The following is a 17,507-nucleotide window of genomic DNA, read 5'->3' on the forward strand; positions in this document are numbered from 1 at the left end:
CCTCATGCTGCTGCCCCTGTCTCTCTAGGAAGGGGCGGGTCTCTTTGCCAAGGCTACTTCAAGTGTGTGTGTGTGTGTGTGGCAGGAGGACAGAGCCATGGGGGCCCTGTGTCATGGTGTGCCTATGGCCCCAGGTTGCCTTAATCTGGCCCTGGGCACCATTACTGAAGCCACCAGCAGATATCCGAGTGAACTAGACAAAAAATGTTGCCTCCAATAGTGCCTGCTTTCCTGGCTCCCAATACCTGAGGCAGGAGTTGGGGAGAAATTCTGTACTAATGTATACTCTACCCACTACTTGGGAGATGGATTTTTTTTTTACGGGAGCCTTATACTCTCCTCTCACAATTAAGGCTGAGCCCCCCACAAGCCTGGGCTGTCTTTGTCTTTTCCCTTGGGTAGTAGTAAGGGAAATGTGAGAGACACTGTGTGGGTTTGTCTCTTCACCTTTTCTTCCCTTAAGCACTAAAAGGACTAGCATCTTGGGTGGAGGGCATGGGTAGGTCCAGGGGTTCCATTTCACTCCCTCTTGTTGGGACACTGTGGTTGGAAATATACCACCTCAATGTGGAACCTAAAAAGAGGGTCTCTGAATATTGTTTCCCGTTGCAAACCTTAGAGCAATTTGAGAGACCCAAACCTTTCATTTGTACCCCCAAAATTCGGCAGGGGTGTCTCAGATTAAAGGTCTGGATTTAGACATGCACTTACATTTTAACACCCCATATGTACAGGATGGATGTGTTTGTGAAGTTTCCTGTCAGATTCCTGAAGTGTCTTCATTATACGAATCTGAACTTCCAAGTGCAAAGAGTAATCCTCATGACCTGGACAGATTTAATAGCTCCTTTAAAACAGGACAACTCCAACCAAACTATTATGTATGTTTATAGTGTGCTTGGTTGTGTGTGTAATGTTGAATATAAAATATGAGTGGATATAACACATAACACATAGAGCCACAGGTATTTGCCTGTACGTGGCAGAATATAAAACGTGAAGCTATAATATATATTATATACGTATTGGTATAATGTGTGTGTTAATAATTATATATGAAGAGGGGGATGCGTGGGTTGAAGAAACCACTTTCTGGCTGCTTATTACAAAGCAATAAACAACAGCCTGAATCCCAGCAGTCTAGCGAGCCTGGGACATTTTAAAGTGATTCTTATCCTCTCGAGTTGGAGATCTCCAATTAGCCTCAGACTCAAGCGCACAACGTGTGTGTGAAACAGGCAGTTGCTGGCACGCAATCTTTCCCAAGGTTGTGCTTCCTTTCCTTTTTCCTGAGATTTGGCGCAGGGGGAAGGGGTCGAAGTCACATGGACACAAAGCTTTTGATTAATGTCCAAGCTGCCCGGGCTGCTGCTGCTGAAGCCTTCCAATCTCGCAGTCACACAGAGCGCTGGGAGAGCCGGAGCCAGTGACCACTCATTTCCTACAGGCTGTGCCCGCTTCCTTGCTGGAAAAGAACACACGCAGTTGTGTTGCTTTGCTCCTCCGGCTCTCAAAGCCCTTCTTGAGCAGGGGAAGAGCGAGACCGGTTAACAGCCTGCAAGCCACGGAAGACCAGCCCCCCGCTATGTAACCGAGTGGGGTCTTTTGTTGTCCCATCTGAACTTTGCTAGAGGAAACACCGAGGCAGCTTTTCCTATTGGTGGCTGCAAACAGCGGAGGAGCTGGGAGAAGCAGGAGCTGGGAGCGAGGCTTCGCTTTGGGGAACAATGACAGAAGAAAGCAAAGGGGAAGGGAAAGGGGAAAGCGGGAAGGACCCGGAGAAACAGCTTCGCCTCAGGGTGTGCGTTTTGAACGAGCTTCTGAAGACCGAGCGGGACTATGTGGGCACTTTGGAGTTCCTGGTGTCGGTGAGTTAAGTTCCACGAAGCCGGGTTCATTGGTGGCTAAGGGAACAAGAAGTGACTTGTTGAACAGGAACAACACCCCCCTTCCCGCCCTCACAGGTTTACCAAGAGGGGGGGCAACACCAAGGAATTGGGGCTGTCGCGCGTGGGGGAGAGGGCGAGAGACCCAAACAAACGCGCTCCGAGGCAGAGCCGAGTTAAACAGTTTCCCTGAGTCAATCGGTTTATTGCAAGTAGCTGTTGTTTTGCTGTTGCTTTAAAGAGACTGGAGCGAAGTGGCTTGTAAATGGCTGGCCCTGGGTGCGCGTTTGCAGGGAATTTACCACGAGACAAACAATTAACCTGGGACTGGCATCCAGGAATAGAGAGCAGTGAGATCCAGGTACACTTTGTTCAACGATCTTTTCAGTCTTCGCTCGTTATCCAGACGGCAGCGCAGTGCAGTCCCTTTACTTACAATAACCCTTGAAACATAGTATTCTGGTGGGTTGGGGGGGGGGAGGTAACAGAAAGAGCAAAGGGGGGTTCTGATCTACAGCAGCTGTTGAGTATTAAAGCCACATGTGGCATTCACCCCTTCCTCTACCCCCATATCCTCCAATTTAAACCAGGCTTTGTAATGTAGTGGTTGGATGGAGACTTGAAGGAACGGTTATTTAAAAAAAAAAAATGCATTTTAGAGTATGTTGTAGCAGTAAGTTTTAGTTTAATTCTGTGCCTTAAAATCACTGTTAACAACGTGATCTACTATTAGGTTCAAATCAGGTAGTTGCAGAAACTTTTGCTTTCTCATGAAGTTATCCTCTGGTATAACCAAAGAAAGTACTATTTCCACTATGGAATGATAAGACAAACATCATAACATTTCTTCCCTTTCCCATTTGCACCCAGCATCAACAGCATCACTTTAAGGCCTCTTTGGGATAAACAAATCATAAGTCATCTGCTTAGTTTTCCAGAGGGTCTTCCATAATAGCCCTGACATTCTTTTCTCTCCTCCCCACCCCCTCTGAAGGGACAATCTTTCAAACAGCTAACTTTCTGCTTTGTTTTTTTGAGATCTCTGAACTTTCTGCTTATTATCATGGCAAAGGAAATTCTCAACTTGGCTGTGGCAAGGAGAATAAAAGCACAGACAGTGGAGTGAAACAAGATCTACAGAGTAGCCTTTTTCTCCACTTGTTTATGTAAAATGATCAGTGGTCCAATGTATTTTGCTTTTATATTTGAATATTAAAAAAGAGAAAGTGGTAGTAAAATTGTACTATACTATGCTTCCATTTAGCAACCATGCTGTGCTTATTGGCACAAATATTTGATTTTGAAGTGACTTTGTCCAAGATTTGGTTTTCAGCTCTATATTTGATGTACCTCACAATAATTATAATGTTTTACATTTTCACAAGTGACCGATTATTTGGGATACTCAATCTTTGGGTATCCAACTTGAGACTCCTTATAGGATTTTGGTTTTCAAAGAGTGGATTCAGTTCCTCCCCTGCCTGATGTGGAGCAAGGATTTGATGTTGGGTCTTCTCACTTCCAGGAGGGTTCCCTAACCACTGGACTATGGGGTATTCTGGGACAAGTTTCTTACATTGAAGCAGTTCCAGAGTGTATAAATTATTAAACACCCATTGGAGGAGAGGGAATGGAATCTGGGTCTCTATATACAGTGGACCAACTTCAAAAGAAGTGATTGAGAGACACTTTCCCCAAAATACCCAATAGCCTGGTGGTTAGAACACCCTCCTGAGAGGAGGGAGGTACAACTTCAAATTCCTGCTCTACATCAGGAAGAGGTGAGAACTGAACCCTGGCCAGTGTGCTTACCAATGGGCTAAAAGTTATAAAGGGGACAGTAGCTTCAATTCCTTCTGTGTTTTTTGCAAAAAGGGGATTAGGTGTCTAATTCCAGGAGAGGGTTCATGACTGAGAATCCAGTGGAGATAGGTGCCTCCCTCTGACCCAGATTTAGGTGCCTAACTCCCTTTGAGGGGTAGTGCTTAGGCCACACCCCACTCTCAGATAGATTTCCTATTGGTTAGCTTAGGCAGCTCTCTGCTCAGCATGCTGGCCTTTGTGGATCCCATTTTTCGGTGCCTCTCTAGGTATAGAGATCTTGGGCATCTAGTCTGGAGCTGTGGATTCCACTGGGTGGCATGGCACAAGAACATTAGGCAATGGAAGGCTGAGCACTGTGACACTTAAGACCCTTTGTGGATCTATCCCTCGGTGCTTTAAAACATTTTACTGGTTGAAATTAACAGGATCAGAAAATATTTGCCACATCTTGAGATCAGGGCCTATTTTTGTGAGGCCCACAGAATGCAATGCGTTATGCTATGTTTGGAGAGGCAACTAGCTACAATTACAAACATTACAACACAAGAGACCCTGGTGTATATGGCAAGCTAGTTTGACTAGACAAGATGGTGTGGAAATTCAAGTTGTTAAGAATGGTCATATTTTCAGACAGGTTAAATATAGGAAATAAAAAACTAGGTTGGTAAATGAAAAAGGCCAAAATTAATAGGGAAAACTTGTATGAAAAACCATGAGAAATTATTTGATGGTGTCATTTTTCTCATTTTGAAAGTGAATGCAATGTTAGTGAAAGATTTGGGATTAACAACATTGAAGATTAGAGTCCTTTGTTTATCTGTAGAACTGGTTCAGGTCTGGGGTGGTTTCGCTGTGCTACCCTGTCAATGGACTTCAATCAGGGACCCTCACTTAGGATAAGAGGGTAATTTGTTCTCCAGGCCCATTCAATCCTTGGAATTTTTGCTAAAACTGTCAAAAAGTTTATCCGTTGCGAGATGTTTTTTATGCTATTTGCATGCCCATTACAAACTAGACTAAGGTTACTATCTCTTGTTATAGGCACTGTGCTGGTGCTCATCATTGTGGTATCTGATCACTATTTCACACAGGCTACTGTGTCAGTCAGTATAACTTTCAGTCACTATCAATCTGGGCTAGCTTCCAAGAGGTAAAAGACTCCATACCCCATTTTACCAGCTGCCTGATAACATTTTTTTGTTAACATTCGTCGCATATGATTCTGAACAAGTTCTGTTAGGAATAACAATGTCAATATAATTCCAATACTGGAAATTACATGAAAATATTTGACATCTCTGTGGTCATGATGGTGATTTTTTTTACATTTTTGGTGAGCTGACCTGTAGAAGGGCTCGGCCGAGGCCCGTCCCTCTGCAGGGCTGTGGGGGATCCCACCGCCTCACAATAGTTCGCTATGGGCCCCGGCCCTGGGTCAGGCCGGGGCAGCAAACAAACAGTCAGGAGCTCAGGTTTCTGAGCATCTGGTGCGAGGGGGAGACTGCCACCCGTGAGTGGGGTGGGAGGGGGGACGCAGGCCCACCCACTCGACTGCATCCCAGCCTGGGGCCCTAGCAGCAGCAGGAGATTCACTACTGTGTCAGTGGGGATCCTGACCGCAACACACTGACATGGGTTCTGGCTGAGCTGCGGCCAGACCAGGGTCGACTGCCCCTGGGCTACTTCCAGACTCCCCCTCGTAGGGTACCTGGGTTAGGGTGGTGTCCTCGATGGTGCTGGAAACCTCCGGTTCCTCTGGGTAACAAGCGAGCGATAGGCTCAGCTGCTCCTCAGAGTAGGTGGCAAGGGACAGGCTGGGCTGCTCCTCAGGGTAGCTGGCCAGGGGTAGGCTGGGCTGGGCTGAGCTGGGCTGCCCTGGCCAGTCCTTGTGTCGGCTGCAGCCTGCTGGCCTGTCCCAACCCAGAGCTAGGCCACTGGCATCTGGCCTCTCTGGCGGCTGGCTTTCAAATGAGCTCTGCAGTTGGGCTTTTCTACTTCCTGTCCTGCGCCCTGCCCTCTGGGGGGCGGGCACAGGACCCGGTGGCTCCGCCCATGTTGGTGCTAGGGGAGGCTCGTCCCTCCACGGGTCTGTGGGGTATCCCACCACCTTGCTACATGACCTATAAAATATTCAGGAAGGAATTTTCATGTGGCCATTCTATGCCTTGTAATCAAATGTGCCCTGTTAAGGAGTGATAACACAAGATGATTTGAGCAGCAATGACTGGAATTCTGTACCTGTTATTATAAATCATAGTTCCTGACTCAGGAGGAATTGGTAAAAGAAATAGACAATAGATAACACAGGGTGGGGTTTGTGTGGGGAAATAACATAAATCATAATAGATTTATCAGCCCTAAAGTAAAATTCCTTCTAATGTTAAAATTGAAAACCTGAAAGTCTGAAGACATTGACACAGATGCTTCTTCAAGACCTAGTGAAGTAATTGGACTATATACAATAAGTAGGGCCCTACCAAATTCACGGTCCATTTTGGTCAATTTTACAGTCATAGGACTTTTAAAATAGTCAATTTCACAGTTTCAGATGTTTATATCTGAAATTTCACGGTGTTGCAACCGTGGGGGTCCCAACCCAAAAGGAGGTTGTGGGGGTTGCAAGACTATTGTAGGGGGGTTGTGGGATTGCCACCCTTACTTCTGCACTGCTGCTGGCAGGGGCACTGCCTTCAGAGTTGGGCAGCCAGAGAGCAGCGGCTGCTGGCTGGGTGCCCAGCTCTAAAGCCAGCATCACCATTGCAACAGAGCAGAAGTGAAGATTGCAGGGTATGGACAGTGGGTTGCCATATGTCCTGGTTTTCATGGCAGCCTTCTGCCTGGGTCAGCATTTGACAGCTGGGATCCCAGCCGCTTGCTCAGGTTGGGGGCTGACAGCCACCCTCACTTGTGCGCTGCCTTCAGAGCCGGGCTCCCAGCCAGGATCCATGGAGCTTCCTGCAGCTGCGGAAGGTTCCTGGAGGTGGGTCTGACCCAGCTCTGGGAGCAGCCCCCGCAGGGGAAGAGGAAGTCCCATTCCCCCCCAGACTGGGACTAGCAGCTGGAGCCTGGTGCACAGTAGGAGCCCTTGGCTGGAGCGCTTCCAGTCCTTCCCCTCCCCTACAGTAGCCAGATTCCATGGTCTGTGACGTGGTTTTCACGGCCATGAATTTGGTAGGACCTTAACAATAAGGCACTGTAGTCTTAGTATGTATCTGAATTGTAAAATTCTGCTTACCCATTCACTGAGAATATTTTGGTTAGATAAATAAAATACCTTTCTCCTCCAGTCATTCCTCATCCATCATTATCATCATGGCAAGGAAGGGCAAGAAGACTTTTTGTCGGGGTTGGTAAATTTGTATCACAGTTTTGCCAGGCTGGTGTGTATATTAAGTGAAATACAGCAGAGGTATGTCAAATTGGGTAAATACTTTCATTACTGAATTGGGCATGCTGTCACATCTATATGTGATTTCTCATACCTGCCTGTTTTTGGTGTTTTTAGCTTACACACATCACAGGGCAATCTCTGAGAGGGCCAGATTATATTAAAATTATTCTTTCCTTTTTCTGAGTTTTCTGTGTGACAAACTTTAATAGCATGTCATATATAAATTCAGTTGATACCTAACTAGTAACTGGACATTTGGCCCCGTTTAGATAGGTACTTAAGCACTTGCATAACTTTAAGCATACTAGTAGTCTCATTGCCATGAATAGGGCTAGACATACTCTTAAAGTTATGCATGTGCTTATGTATCTGACTGAAACATGGCCTTTATTGTTAGAATATTTCATTCTAGCATTTGGAGTTTGAATTGGATGCCAATATTAATTTATTATAGGAAAGTTAAGTTAGTGTAACTAAAGAACACTAATAAATACTGCTAACATTACTGCAAACAATAAACGTTGTTATCTAAGGCACTACAGCATTTTTAAAGGAGATCGTGTTTCTATAGCTAAAGAATACTTTGAATTACTTGAAGTTTCTGAGTACTACGTCACCAACCAATTGGCATTCAGAGTTCTCCAACACTTGGAAGTACAGCACTTTATTTTGCTAATCATGCCATTTCATACAGCTCAAAGAACATTAGAGAATCCTGACTTTTCCAATGAAAGGGAAGACTGTATTTAAAAGCTATAAACTACACTTTCCATGAACCCCCGCCCCCTTCTGGGTGTGGAGTGGAGGGAAGATTAGTCACTATTCTGGAGGAAAAAAAATAGGAATGATATTTAATATAATGTCATTGGGAGTTTATGGTAATGGTGCTTTTTTATTAACCTTTTTGTGGCTTCATCAGTGTTAACATCGGTCACGAAATGACATTTTAGAAAATACAATAGATACCCTTAATTGTCTGTGTTCATTTATATATGATACACTATGTAAAACTAAAATTGCATATTTTGCTTTAAATATAGAACAGCAAGCTAACTTGATCTAAACTGAATAGGCTTTTTTGGAATGACTTTTCTGGACCCCATGTTACCATGGGCCCTACACAGCTCCTTTTGGAGTCCAGCAGTGCTTCTCTACACATTAGCCAAAGGAACGAATTGAAAAATGCCAGGAGTTCTGTCCCCTGAGATTTAAGGCTCTGGGTGAAATCCTGGCCCCATTAGTGTCAATGGCAAAATTCCCATTGACTTCAGTGGGGCAGGATTTCACCCTCTGTGTTTCTAGCAATGAGGAGCTTGGAGACTGAAATGAGATTCCCCAAATGGTAGTGCTGCACAGTGCCATAAGCTTCCTGGGCCTCTCACACATGAGTTACTTCTGAAATACTCTTTTATAGTTGTAGTTTGGTACAAATTTGCTAGGAAAAATATTAATCAATTACTATAATAATTAGTGACTTCATAATAGTATGTATAATTGCATTTATATTTTATAAAAGGTTTTTGAATGAATGGAAGGGAAGGATTTTGGCTGGCTGCATTTTTTGATAAGATTATGTGATTTCCTTTTCCTCTCCTCAGTTTAACTCCCCCCTCTCACCCCTCACAAATTCTATGGCTGCTACATCATAAAAAGTCAAAAGGAAGTGCAAACACAATTACCATAGAAAGTCAGCATCTTTTTCCATTCACTTCCAGTTTCTGCTGTTTTTTAACTTGTCTAGGCATTACAAAGTGAGGAAAAACCTGAATATGTTATGCTATTCTTACTCAGGCAAAACTAAATATCAACAGCACCACCTGTGGCCTTTATCAAGGTAAACGATAAGCTGTATTAAAAGTGGTTTATTTATTTCCCCATAAAGGAAAACAGTTAAGATATTTTACAAAGTTTATTGTCAAGAAAGGTGTTTCCTATCTCAACGAGTTAAGGACAAGGTTCACTCGAGGACTGACAATAACAAAAAGGCCAAAGCTTTTAAGGGGGCTGTCTATTAAGTAACTTATTTTACTTTGAATACACTAGGTTATACTACACTGTACTCAGTACAGATGTCTCCTATTTTTAATTGGGTTTTCTCCTTGGTCTGTCTTTGCTGTAGACTACTATAAATGCATCTTTGTTGTAATCTGTTTTGGAATGAGCAAGACTGTTACCCTTGAAAAATTCAGGCCTATCTTCTCTTCTGGAAAATGTTAATATGGGGGAGGAAATAAACTGACTGAATTTCTGGCCTGATGGAGAAAGGGAAATTGGATTTGAAAGCCTCAACCTCACAGAATTTGTCTTGAGTATAAGCTAAGCACTGAAAAAGATACAGAGCAAGAGGACAGGAACAGTTAACTGTATACAGTTGGCTTCTGGTGCCTTCTGCAATTACGGTGAAGTTTCTTGGTTCAGCTCTCAAAATTTTTACACTACACCTATCACCCTGGTTCTATCTGGGTATCTAGTTATTTTTTTGTGAAGATATTTGGGACTATATGCTAACTTTTTGTATTTATGCCTATGCATTTTTCCCCATCTGACCTTAAAAATGGCTGGGCAGATTCATAGGCTTCTTACATAGGCTATAACAGTTTCCTTTCAAAGATCTCTGAATGTTTTACAGTCATTAATAAATTAAGCCTCAGCAACCTTGCAGATGAGGAAGTTTAGGTTCATGCATAGAGAGATTGTGAATTTGGGTCACAGAGGAGGTTGGTAGTAGAGCTAAAAATATAACCTAGATATCTTGGTTTCCAGCCCTATGCTTTAACTACAAGGCTATCTTTTTTTTTCTTATGTATATTTGATGCTAAAGAAATGTTTGTCCACTAAAACATCTCTGAGAGATTGTGTAAGAATAATTTTTCAAAGCCAGTTTCATTCTGTAAAAATTGTATTGCTACCGTAATTCTATGTAGGCTGTTTACAAGTCAAGTTATCTATGATACATCACTGTAGGGGCAGAGCTAAGATTTTAGAGATCGCCACTGTTCCTGCAATGAAATAATGTGAGGTTGTGACTGAACTCCTGCCTCCACTTTGTGCTCTTGGCAGCCTGGCTTCAATGCATTTTGTATGCCAGTCTGCTTTGAAGTAGCTCCTGCCTCCAGCTGTCATTGTCAGGTGTATGGGTGAAGCGTGCTAGGAAACTAGCTCTGCAGGAGCACGAAGTAGAAGTACCATAGGATTTGTAGCAGGTCAGAGCAGAGGTGTAAGAATTCTGCTGGAAGGTAAAAGTCGGTTAGCCTTGAAGAGAGCAGATGTGGAAATAGCAGAGAGCAGAGGTTTTACTCTACATTTGTTTCATTGAGGTACAAGAGTAGCTGGTGGAATGTCTTTGTGAAAATGGCCCATGATAAACCACCTATTCTCTACTCTTTCCATGGAGGCACTTATTACAATTTTAAAGTTGGCTTTGAGCAGAAGTACTCCTGGGATCTATTAGGTTTCCTCTGGATAGGTTTTCCTATATTTTAACTTTGAAATGAGTATTTTGCAATACTCATACTTGACGTTTACATGCTTCATATGTTTAAATGAAATTTTCCTTTGTAATAATAGCTGAAGAACAAGGCCAGCACCACTTGCTCAACTAATTTATATTAAATGCACTTCATATTTTATTCCTCCTAAAGATATTGATGGCATATTGGACTGTTCAAACAGAATCATAATCAAACATAAATCAGTAAACAAGAATTTACATTTGTATTTCCCATTTTTTTATCAGAAATAATCTTTGAGGTTTAAATGTGGAAGTTGTATGTCTGAAACAAGAAGCAAAGTAGACTGTATATAACTTCTCTAGATAAAAATACCAGATAAGGAATTGATGTGTTTAGAAAGTGCTCAGCATATAAACATACAGTAACTATTGAATGATTCATTGGTTTGTATTCTTGTCTGATAAATAATCTAAATTTGACTTTATATTATTGTAATGAGCATAATGAGACTCAGAAAAATGGAACGTGAAAAATATTTTTTCTCACTTCAAACATTTTTAGGATTTTCTCTGTTTCTTTTGTAAACTCATTAAGCCATGTTTTACCTCTTAATTTAGTCCTCACTGTGGCCTTCTCATAAACTAGATACTAAAAATGCAAAGCTATTTCATTAAAATTAAATATTCTAAAATGAAGCTGCTGATTTTTTGGACCCCATACAGTTGAGTAACAACACTGGAATATTGCTTCACTATATTATTTGGTCTATTTAAGATTTACCTTAGCTTCTCCAATTTGTCCAGATCATTTTGAATTTTAATACTATCCTCCAAAGCACTTGCTACCCTTCACAGCTTGGCATCATCCTCAAACTTTATAAGTGCATTCTCTCAGGGGGAGGGATAACTCAGTGGTTTGAGCATTGGCCTGCTAAACCCAGAGTTGTGAGCTCAATCCTTGAGGGGGCCCTTTAGGGATCTTGGGCAAAAAAAAATAGTTGGGGATTGGTCCTGCTTTGAGCAGGGGGTTGGACTAGATGACCTCCTGAGGTCCCTTCCAACTCTGATATTCTATGATTCTAAACATACTGCTGATCAAATGGCTAGAAGAAGTGGCACACCTCACATGCTTTATGACACTATTCTAGGGATCTGTAATTTCTGAGCATTGTAAAAAGGGGCAGTTATAAGGATAACAATTACATATGAGATTTTAATGTGGGAGAAAGCAACTGAAGCTCAACACTGTACAAAGTATCCTTTCATTAGAAGGTCATTACAAAGGTCCTCAGGGGGTAGAAGGAAGGGTAATTGTGGCACATATCTGAAATGTTACGGGAATTGGTATAGTTATGTGTCTTGTCAGCTTGAATTGGATCATAAAACATTTTATACTGTTTAGTTCCTGTTTATGCCATGTAAAAAGATATTTTCTGAGATTCATTTAAAGCATGAAGAAAATTGACGTGTTCCAGTTTTTCATAAGATGTCTCTGTAGAAATGGTCATCTTAAACAAATTTACACCAATAGACACTTCTATCTACTACAAGTAAAAATGCGTTTTGGCCTTTTTCTCTTGCAGTTTAATAACACACAAGGTTGAAAGCACAAATATTAATTTTTGGCACATCCAAATTTGTGGTTTTGAAATAAACTGAAAATTCAGGAAAGTGTAATTTAAAATACTAAAGAACACCTGACTGTTTCCCTATAAGAAAAGGGAAATTATTTTTTTTTCTTTCAGCATACCTCCCAACTTGCCAAAGTTCAAGTGCATGTTGCAATGTATGATAAAGACCCAAAATGAGGGTCACCAAAGAATTACCCATATAGGAAATTTAAATTCCTGTGGGATTCATTCTTTTAGTGTAAATAATTCTTTCTATAGCCTCAATTTCATGTTTCTTTATTTTTTATGTAAACAACTTTCAAAAGTATAAGTGAGGAGATGCAACATTTATATGATGTATAGGTGATTTTGGGCCTAAAATGAATGACTTTCCCCAAAATGAAGGACATTTGAGAGCCTCCACCCTTCACTGTTCTTAGGTAAGGTGTATTGAGACCCTTAATTAAGGATGTACACACTTCCTTTTCTTTTATTCCTTGAGGTAATAGAACACAAAGTCAGGGGAAGCTGTCCCTGAGCTTCAAGGATGGCTAGAATCTCCTGAAAGACTCATATAAGTGTCGGTAAAAGTAAATGTGCCAGTAAAAGTGCATGGTTGAGTGGTTCATTAACTAAAGTTTAAGGGTACAGATGACAGAAAAGAGAAGATAGATCAAAAAGAGCTGAGAAATTAACCTTCTGGTGTAGGTATGTTGAAAGTCAATCTAAGTTCAGAGAAAAACATTTAATCAGGAAGGTTTGGAATCCTGGTGGGTTGGAAGCAGAGATCCCTGCAGAGAGCTATAAGAAGCATCTAGTAAGAGGTCCATAGTGTTGAATGCTGCTCTGATGTCAAGAAGAGTGAGGAGAATTGGAAGACTTCAGCAGAACTTCATGACAGATAAAAAATTCTCTGACTGAAACCATGATTCAAATGGGTTAGGAAAACTATTGTGTACAGTAAAAGGTGATTGTAAAGACAGAAGAAAAGTTATTGTCTAGGTACACCGCAAGAAGGACAGGAGACTTATAGGTTTTAATCAGGCCTCAACTTTATTATATATGTCTGGGACTACCCGGCAGATAAAGTGTACAGTGCAGGCAAATCCATGCTTATTCAAATCAATTCTCTGGGGCTTCCACCAGCCCCGCTTTGTTTCCATCCAGGTCCCCCAGCCGACCCACGGCTTGGACCTTACCATCCACCACCCTCATAAGAGGGTTAAGGAGAGCTATGAGAACGGGGGCGGCGGCTCCCAGCTGTACCAATCATAGGCATCCCCAACCCCTTCCCTCGTTCTGTTCCATTATCCAGTATTTCCTTTTAAGTCCTTTACCAATCCATTTATCTGGTCACTGGCTGCCTCCCTATGGAGTATCTGCACTGAACATCCACCACAAGGAGGTGCGAGCAATTTGCTTGGCTGCCTCCAGCCCCCCCCAACCCAGCTGGGTTCCCACACATCTCCAAATGGCCTGTTGCCTAGCAGCCCTACTGGGGAGAAAGAACCTATTGTCCCATGTGTGACCGTCAAGGGGCACCAGCAGCTGCATTGTCCTTGACCGGTACTGCAACAGCCACCATCCATGGAGGGCCGCATAGGTGACACATTCATTGGATCCTTGAATTGACAAGACTCCTTAAAAGAAAACAAAGTAAACAACTTGTAAGCTGGAGCCAAAAAATCTCCATTCTGCCGACCACATCACATTCCGAGGTTAAAGAGAGCCAGCAGCATCTGCTCGGGTTCACTGCTAGCCTCTGGTGCAAGCTTACAAAATCTGTCAAATTGGAAATGAGACAAGGTGTCTTCTATGCCATTATCCATGCCCAGCACGTGCTTTGAAGAAAAACAGATGTTGAAGGTTAAGCATTGTAGAACAAACACCCTCACCAACTTCATATCCCTGTGCGATCTGGAAGTTTGGCGATTGATAACCTGTACCACTGACATGTTGTCACATCAGAAGCACACCCTTTTATTATCCAGCTCCAATCCCCAAATCACCACCGCAACTAAAATGGGGAAAAACTCCAAGAAGTTCATGTCATGCACAACCCCGTTTTGTGTCCAGGTGGCAGGCCATTTTTGTGCACACCATTTGCCTTGATAAAACACCCCAAAACCCATGCCCCTTGCCACATCCGTGTACATTTTAACCCCCTTTGTAATACCGTTCCTCCCACCACAATGATACCTCATTAAATCGACTTAAAAACTTTCCCACACCCCCAAGTCTTCCTTCATCTCTCTAGTGATTCATATGTAATGGTGTGGCCTGGCTATGCCGGCCGTTGCCACTGCCAGCTGGGCACAAAACGTCCACCCCGCGGCAACAACCCTGCAAGCAAAGTTCAGGTGCCCCAAAATAGATTGCAGTTCCTGCAGCCTGAGTTTTTTAGCCCTCAGTGCTCTCTGGAGCAACCCCGATAGCTCCTGAAGCTTATCCTGAGGGAGCCGAGATACGCCCTCCCTGGTGTCCAGCTCAATGCCCAGGTAGGTCAATGTAGTAGAAGGGCCTTCTGTTTTCTCTCTGCTAGGGGTACCCCCAACATTTTAGCCAGGGCCTGAAATGTGTCCAACAGGTGAACACACTCATTTGACCCGGCTCGCCCTGCGAACAAAAAATCATCCAGATAATGCACCACTTGGTTTAGTCCCACTGACCACACCATTGCCCAGTGCAACACTGTACTGAATTTTTCAAAAGCTGCACAGGATACTGAACAGCACATGGGCATAGCCTTGTCGGAATAAAATTGCCCCTCAAAACAGAAACCCAACAGGTCAAAGTCCAGTGGGTGCACTGGCAGTAGTCGGAAAGCAGACTTGATATCATATTTAGCTATTACTGCCCCAGGGGCACATGGCCTATCAATACAAATGGCTTCATCAATGGAGAAATAGCATACGGAACACAGTGCCAGGTCTATCCCATCATTAACAGAGCCACCTTGCGGGTATGACAGGTGATGAATTAATTGGTATGTCCCTGGGGTCTTCTTGGGGACCAACCCCAGGGGGGAAACTCTCAAATGTGCTATAGGCAATTGAATAAATGGCCCTGCTATCCTGCCCTCCTTTAATTCTTGTGCAATCGTTTTTTGAACAATATGTCCCATCCCAGCTACTGACTTTAAATTTTTTGACATCAAATGAATTCTATATCCCACAACAGGGATCTGAAATCCTGCTGTAAATCCCTCCCACAAATATGCCCCATCTACTCTGTTAGGGTATCCCATAGGAGAATCCTTAACACATCCGGCCTAACTGGCGTTGGAGCCCGTGCCCATTGCACCACCCCCAGTTTGTCCCCCTCTCCAGCTTGTGCTCTGTGTCCCAGACCCTGTTCCACTCGCCGCCAAACCTGCAGTTGACGCTTGCGCCACCCCCATTCCTGTTTCCTCCCAGTGGTCTTCCCTTTCTGCTCTGGCAAGAATGGGTTGAATGGGTCCCAAAACATGTCTCGCAAACATGCCTATATCTGCAGGGGTTGTGAAAACAACCACCATCATTAAATGCCCAGCAAATACTATGATGTGCCTGGGGCCCCTCCCAAGCTTGTTGCGGTATGAACAAACCACTGTCTATGTGAACTCCTGGTGCCCTTGGTGTCATCCACTCCAACCACAGTGTGTGATGAGGTATGTCGCACCTTATCCCAGTTTGCGTTCCTGCCCTTAATAGAAACTGCTCATCATAATTAAACCAGGACATTCCCCCAAACATATTGTGTGCCCGCCTAATTATATCCATATACTTAACCAAGGCAGGGCTCCTCTCTGGGTAGGCCTGTACTATAACACCTGCACAGATTCCCATGTTCTAGGCTGTCTTGGGCAACTCAATGTTTTGCTTGCCTTGCCCATGTTTACTGTCTGTCAACACCTCCCTGTGCAATAGGGGTAATATATCCACATATTCGCCTCTCAGGATTTTATCTTTAGTTGTACTGAGTAGGTGAACTCCCATAGGGTCAGCTACCCTGGCATAACCGTACTCAGGACTTCATGGAGGGAATTCCGCAGAGTCCTGCTCCCTCATACACCCCCTGGGAGTCTCAACTCTGTCCCATGAGGTTACATGCCCTGATGGCTGATGAGTCCCCCATGTGCCCAGGAGGTTCGTTCCCAACACGGTTTTCGCTACCCTTGCTGGGGCCTGCCCCTGTCCTGCTGCCCAAACTTGAGCCCATGCTGTGCCTACCCTGTCACCCTGGGCAGACCCCTCACACTTAGCTGCCTGAAGCTGCTGTAGTAAATGCAAATTAGCTTGCAGCAGCTGTGTAATAGCATCAGTGCCCCCACTGAAGGTGCCATCCCTAGGTGGGTCTGCCCAAGCTTCTGGACCTCCCACTCCTGTGCCCAGAGTATTTACTACCCTGATAGGCTCACTCCCGTCCCCCTCAGGTGAACTCACTGAGTTACTGGTTGAACACTGTCCCTGCACCTCGCAGTGGCCCCTGCAACTGGCACCCCTTGCCAGGCTGGAAGGCCGGATACCACCTCTGCCACCCATCCCCCCAACCTCTGTGTGGTAGATCACACTCACCCCTGTGATCAACATAACTGCCATCCCTTGTGTTCAGTGGAAGAGAACTTCCTGGTTCTAGGTGACCTTGTGCCCTTTGGAAGAGCTGTAATGCTGTGGAGAAAACCTCAGAACCACTTCACTGACCATTTGCTACACAGCTCCGCTGACTACCCCATTAATCCACGCAGCCTGCCCACCTGCATGCGTGGATGCTTCCCCTCGGTCATTTCCCTCCCTCAGTTCATGAGGCTGCCCTAGGTTATGCCTTGGGTTATTAAACACATCGCCCGGGGCATTAGTAGCTCCCATACTTGTGAGCACCCGCTGCTCCTGCTGTAATACTGTCTCCCTTGGGTCCCCTTCCAGCCCTTGGGCTCCACGGGGACTGTCCTGTGCTGCAGCTGCCGCCTCTTCTTGTCTCCTTTACTGCAAAGGTACAGGCACCTGAGCAGTAAACTGCTCTCTGCAGGGCTGGCTCCAGCGTTTTTGCTCAAGTGGTGGGGAAAAAAAAAGCCGCGATCGGCGACACTTCGGCGGCAACTCTACCGCCGCTGCTTCATTCTTCGGTGGCAATTCAGTGGCAGGTCCTTCCCTCCGAAAGGGATTGAGGGACCAGCCGCCAAAGAGCTGGACGTGTCACCCCTTTCCGTTGGCTGCCCCAAGCATCTGCTTGCTGCACTGGTGCCTGGAGCTGGCCCTGGCTCTCTGGTACATGAAACAGTTAAATTCCCTTCCCCTTCCCATGCTCTTTCATTGTTTCAGACACTGAGAGCATGAAGCCACACTGTCTCCTGACTGCAGTAGATG

At 44.2% G+C, this 17,507-nt stretch overlaps 1 protein-coding gene and 1 long non-coding RNA gene across 6 annotated transcripts in view; one reads left to right on the forward strand and one right to left on the reverse strand.

Annotated features, from left to right (window-relative positions):
- Positions 1-1,275: 1,275 nt before the first annotated feature.
- The window catches only part of PREX2 (phosphatidylinositol-3,4,5-trisphosphate dependent Rac exchange factor 2), a 290,193-nt gene continuing 273,961 nt past the window's right edge, over positions 1,276-17,507 (forward strand). Inside the window, exons 1-2 of one of the 5 annotated variants that reach the window (XM_039522701.1) lie at positions 1,743-1,868; positions 2,128-2,247. In XM_039522701.1, the coding sequence (XP_039378635.1) occupies positions 2,152-2,247 (96 nt within the window). In that variant the 5' untranslated portion in view covers positions 1,743-1,868; positions 2,128-2,151. Of the gene's footprint in view, positions 1,869-2,127; positions 2,248-17,507 lie in introns of all 5 variants that reach the window. The other 4 variants (XM_039522705.1, XM_039522703.1, XM_039522702.1 and 1 more) reach the window with 4 other exon arrangements.
- On the reverse strand, positions 1,306-5,553 carry LOC120397156. Its single transcript, XR_005593694.1, has 2 exons — positions 5,419-5,553; positions 1,306-1,465 (listed from the first exon to the last, which is right to left on the reverse strand). It is a non-coding gene; the product is annotated as an uncharacterized LOC120397156 (long non-coding RNA).

Source organism: Mauremys reevesii, linkage group 2 (genome assembly GCF_016161935.1).
Source record: "Mauremys reevesii isolate NIE-2019 linkage group 2, ASM1616193v1, whole genome shotgun sequence".
NCBI classification, from domain to species: domain Eukaryota; kingdom Metazoa; phylum Chordata; order Testudines; family Geoemydidae; genus Mauremys; species Mauremys reevesii.